Here is a 4,743-nt window from a genome sequence, read left to right on the forward strand (position 1 = left end):
AATCAATATTTTTAATTCATTATAAATTCTCCAAAAATACTAAAATGAAATTATTTTAATAACCTAACTAGATTATTCAAATAATCTTACTAATCTAGAATATAATGTACTTCTTTAAATAATCTTTTATTTCAAAATAAAGTCATGATGAGGTAAGAGAAAAGCATAAATTAATAAGCTGACAGGCAAAAATTTCAAAATACTAGTTTTAACCATGATTATATTTTGAGAATTTAGTTTTAATGTACTATATCAGTTAATATGATTACTCTTGCATCTAATGACATTTTATTAATCATTTAATAAGTTGACACTTTAAATGATAGATAACATAGGCAATCTCGGTACATATGAAGTAGTATTAACAAAGATTGAACAAAGTTGTATAAGAATTTCAAATTATAATACTAAAATACTTTTCTTTTACAGCTGTAATATAATACTACACTACGTACTTAGATTAGTGTATTTATTATGTGAAGTTTCTTTATAGAGATCTATCTGGCAATGTTATTCAATTATGAAGATAATATAGTGGTATTCCTCATAATGGGGTCTTGTATAAATTTATAACATCTAGATTTTTATAAATGTGGTCATATAAACTTAGTGATAAATTGAAAATCTTAACTTCTGAACTTTATAAGTTAGGACGACAAGAGTTGTTGAATGAAAGAACTTACATTAGAAGCTGTTGACCCGAAGCTATACATGATAGTATAACATAACAGCATTTGAATAGTTGTTTTTTTTATAATAGAAATTGCATTTGAAGTTGACTCATGACGTGGACAATGAAATAACATTCATATTATAATCAAATAAATAATAGATTATAAATTATAGATATCTATTAAAAAAATGAATGCTGCTAAAAATATTTGCTACTATATATTTTTTGAGAAATTACGTATGGCTACTCTTAAATTTTGATGACCAACAAAATTCTGATTACATATCATCACTTACATGCATAATAAAAAATAAACCACTCTTGCAGATAATTTTCCAAGAAAATCAATAGAACCCGCTATATGTATGAGTGAAAAGTTTAAAGATTACAATAAAATAAACCCATCCATAAGACAACTCCTATTACGTGTTTAGACAAGCCTACTTCAATTTTTTACAATAAAATATCACATGTGATTATAGCAAATCAAAATTAAATTTATGTTTGAAATGACATAGTTAAAAAGTAAAACAATAAAAAAGTGTTACATTGAAACTTTTACATTTTCTTTCTAATAAAATCTTAATTTTAAAATTAAATATTAAATATAATTCCTCTATTTCAAATTTTATTCTAATAAAAAAATAATTACACAAATTATCTAAAATAAATTTTGCAACAGTTTATGCAAACACCCATCAAATGACCAAAACTAAAGTCAGATCCTGTGGAAGAAAAGATACACATTTGAGTAAATTCCACTGCTTTTAGAGCTTTACCTAACTTCCATATGCCCCCACTTAAATAAACAACAAAACCAAACACGACAGACACAAAACACTTGTATTCTCCAGCTCTCTCTATCCATCCATGTATCTCTATTCTTTTCTCCATATTATTCTCTCTAATGCATACACATATATAGACAAATAGGCTAAGTTAGTTACACATGCAATAAGACAATGATATTATAGATAAATAGACACGTACATAAATATAAATATTGCCATTGCTAAACTATATATATATATATGCAAATATTTACCACGGTTTTTCATTGTCGCAAAGTCTTGGAGCGACAATAATATAGTTACACACTTACACACACACTTCACCTAATATAGCTTTAGTTCTACAAGACCATAGATAGCACCACAAAGCAAAGCACTTTTTTCAGTAGCACTTTGCATGTTTAACTCCCACACGTTTCTACTTTTTTCTCTTCCCTCCCAACTCCCAAGGGAAGACTAACCATAGAGTAATAAGAAGCACCATCCCAATCTCATTCCCAAGCATCATTTTTTTCTATCCTCTATTACTCACTTACTTTCTCATATCTGAGTATGTAATGTAGTTGCATATCAGATAAACTTTTCTTTTTTTGCCTAATTTTTAAATTTTCTTTAAACAGTAGCAGTAGTAAAAACTCTGACTGGAATATAATACCTAACCAAACACGTCCTTGTGCAGAGAGGGAGCTTGACCTCAATCCACGGAACTAGAGCTAGCAATTTATGTAAAGGTGTGAGTATATATATAGAGAGAGAGATATAGATATATATAAAAGATCTATTTGTTTAAGGTCGCGTTTGTGTCTCTGATTTTTTTTTCTTTTTTTTTTTTCAGAGACCCAAACTGAGCGCAGCTTTCACGTCTAGCCTCCATGCAAACCCGCCACAGTCCAATCTCCAAACATCACACGGCACCATCTTCGTGCACTTCTCGTTCCGCCACGTGTACTGCAGCCTCACACCGCAGGTGAACGCCGGGTGAGAGTAGCACCACCACGAAGCGATGGCACTATCCTTCACTTTCAACCACACCACGATATTCTCACCCTCACCCTCACGCCCCTCCAGCATCATCCTCTTGTACGCGTCATTCACCCACCGCACCCTAAGGCTTCCGTCACAGACAAAAGCAGGACACGTGTCAGCTTCTAGGCTCTTCACCTTCTCCGCGTCCGTACAATCTAATAACCCTCGCCCTCCCTCTCCGTCTCCCTCCCCCATGCACGTGCCTGTCACGCTCTCCACTGTCACCCAAGACTCCGCCACCTTCGCCGCCGCAACAAGATCTGAACGCTTACCTCCCTCGCCTTCCTCCGCCGCCGCGCGCGGCGGTGGAGCACTCCGATTCTCCACGATCTGAATCTTCTCCACGGTTAGGTCAAGATCAACGTTCTTACACCACGAATCTCCGGCGAGCGTGACGTCTCCTCCCGGCGCGTCCTTCTCAGGCATCAACTGCAACGTCACAACCGCCACGTCGGAAGACTCATCGTTACCGTTACCGTTACTTTTTCCGTTACTGTCTCCGTTATTCTTTCTCACGTATCCACTGTTCCTCCGAATCCTAACGTACTTCCTCTTCGGTCTCTTCCCCAGGACTGACACGTGGTTGTTCTGAGTAACTTCTCCGACGGCGGAGCCAGCTTCGGCGGCGGAAATTCCGGTGACCGGCTTCGGCGCGATCGGGCGGAAGCGGAGCATTATTTTGTTGACGTTGGAGTTGCCACACGCGGCCACGCGCCACGCGTCTGCACTGTCCATGGCGGTTTTTTGAGGGAGGAAATAATAGTAATAGCGAAAGCGAGAGTTGTATCTTTCTCTCTCTTGGTTTCTCTCTCTAGCGATTGTTTTGGGTTCAGTGCTGTGAGATGGAGCAGAAGCGATAATGATAACGGCAGCACGGTGGCTGGGTGAGCAAGCGCCACGTGTCTAGGGTAAAGGGTGGGAACAGAAAGGGTAGGTGATTGGAGAAAATTTAGTACCAGTAGTATGTTGTATCTTTTCACAGTACAAAATGCTACCTAGAACCTTAAATGCGTTAATCAATGAATTTATATTGAAAAATATTATTTATATTCTTGTATTATAATTTTTTAATACTAATTTACTATTAATGTAGTTTTTAATAATAATAAAATATTCCTAACACGTACTTTTGTAGTTCTGTTATTCTTGTTAATAATACAATATCTTCTAATATTATGATGTATTTTCACACTATTTTGTTATAAATTTTGATGGTATTCATTAAATCTGTTATTTAGTGTTCACAAGTTTGTGGTAAGAAATTGATAATTTATAATATTTCAATATTATCGTATAATGTGTTTACTCATACTTATTTAAGAACATTTAAAAAAATACTTATTTTATAAAGGAAAACAAAATTATTATGATATTTTTATAACATATTTTATAGTTGAAAATAAGAAATAAGAAAGATATGAAATATATAATATAATAAATTACAAATGAGGAAAATATTAATTATAAAAACTGTAATATAAAACGTGTATGAATCATGTATATTTTTGTAAATATTATAGAAATAATATAATAAAATTATACTTAATGGATAAATATTTTTTACATTATTGTTTAATTTAAATTGTTAGTAAGAAAGTTCATTTTTGTAATAATTATTTAAAAATTATATTTATAATGATTTTTACATTATTTTTTTATTTGATGATAATGTAAAAAAAATATTAAGGTATTAAAAGGGTTAATAAAATGATTTACACTATTAGTTAATAAATAAACTGTGATGTATAAGAAAATTTTTATTTTTATAATAATTAATTAAAAATTATATTACCATATTTTTTATTAACTAACATTGTAAAAAAATTCAGTAAAAAACACATTGCTAATTTTTTTAGTTCTAAAATAAACAATATAAATTTTTACACTGATAATATACATAAATTAAATCCATTTAATTTATTTTTTAACAGTATTTGTGATACATTCTTTAACTCACTTCTATTTAAACACTCTCTATTACTAATTAGATTTATTCATAATTACAAAATCCTGAAAGTAAATAAATAAGAAGCTGTGTTAACTAAAATTCACAATTAGATTTATAATGCATGTTTAAATTAAAATTAAAAGAGTTCAAAAATACTTTTACTTTTAAGTAAAATCTTCATATTTTAAACATTGAAATGTGCAATTTTATATTAGAATGGCAAACATATTTTTTTAACTTTAAATCAAATATATATACTTCTTTACTTAATATATTTTTCATCTCAAAATAATTATACTCTAAAA

At 31.2% G+C, this 4,743-nt stretch overlaps 1 protein-coding gene across 1 annotated transcript; it reads right to left on the reverse strand.

Moving 5' to 3' along the window:
- Positions 1-2,295: 2,295 nt before the first annotated feature.
- Positions 2,296-3,225, reverse strand: LOC114398679. The gene has a single exon (XM_028360848.1). The coding sequence runs from the start codon at positions 3,223-3,225 to the stop codon at positions 2,296-2,298; it is 930 nt and encodes a 309-aa protein (XP_028216649.1).
- Between the last annotated feature and the right edge of the window lie 1,518 nt (positions 3,226-4,743).

This window comes from Glycine soja, chromosome 19, assembly GCF_004193775.1.
Source record: "Glycine soja cultivar W05 chromosome 19, ASM419377v2, whole genome shotgun sequence".
Taxonomy (NCBI): domain Eukaryota; kingdom Viridiplantae; phylum Streptophyta; class Magnoliopsida; order Fabales; family Fabaceae; genus Glycine; species Glycine soja.

Excerpts from the sequence above, each read along its gene's own strand:
- LOC114398679 (XM_028360848.1), bottom strand. The coding sequence starts at position 3,225 with ATGGACAGTGCAGACGCGTGGCGCGTGGCCGCGTGTGGCAACTCCAAC.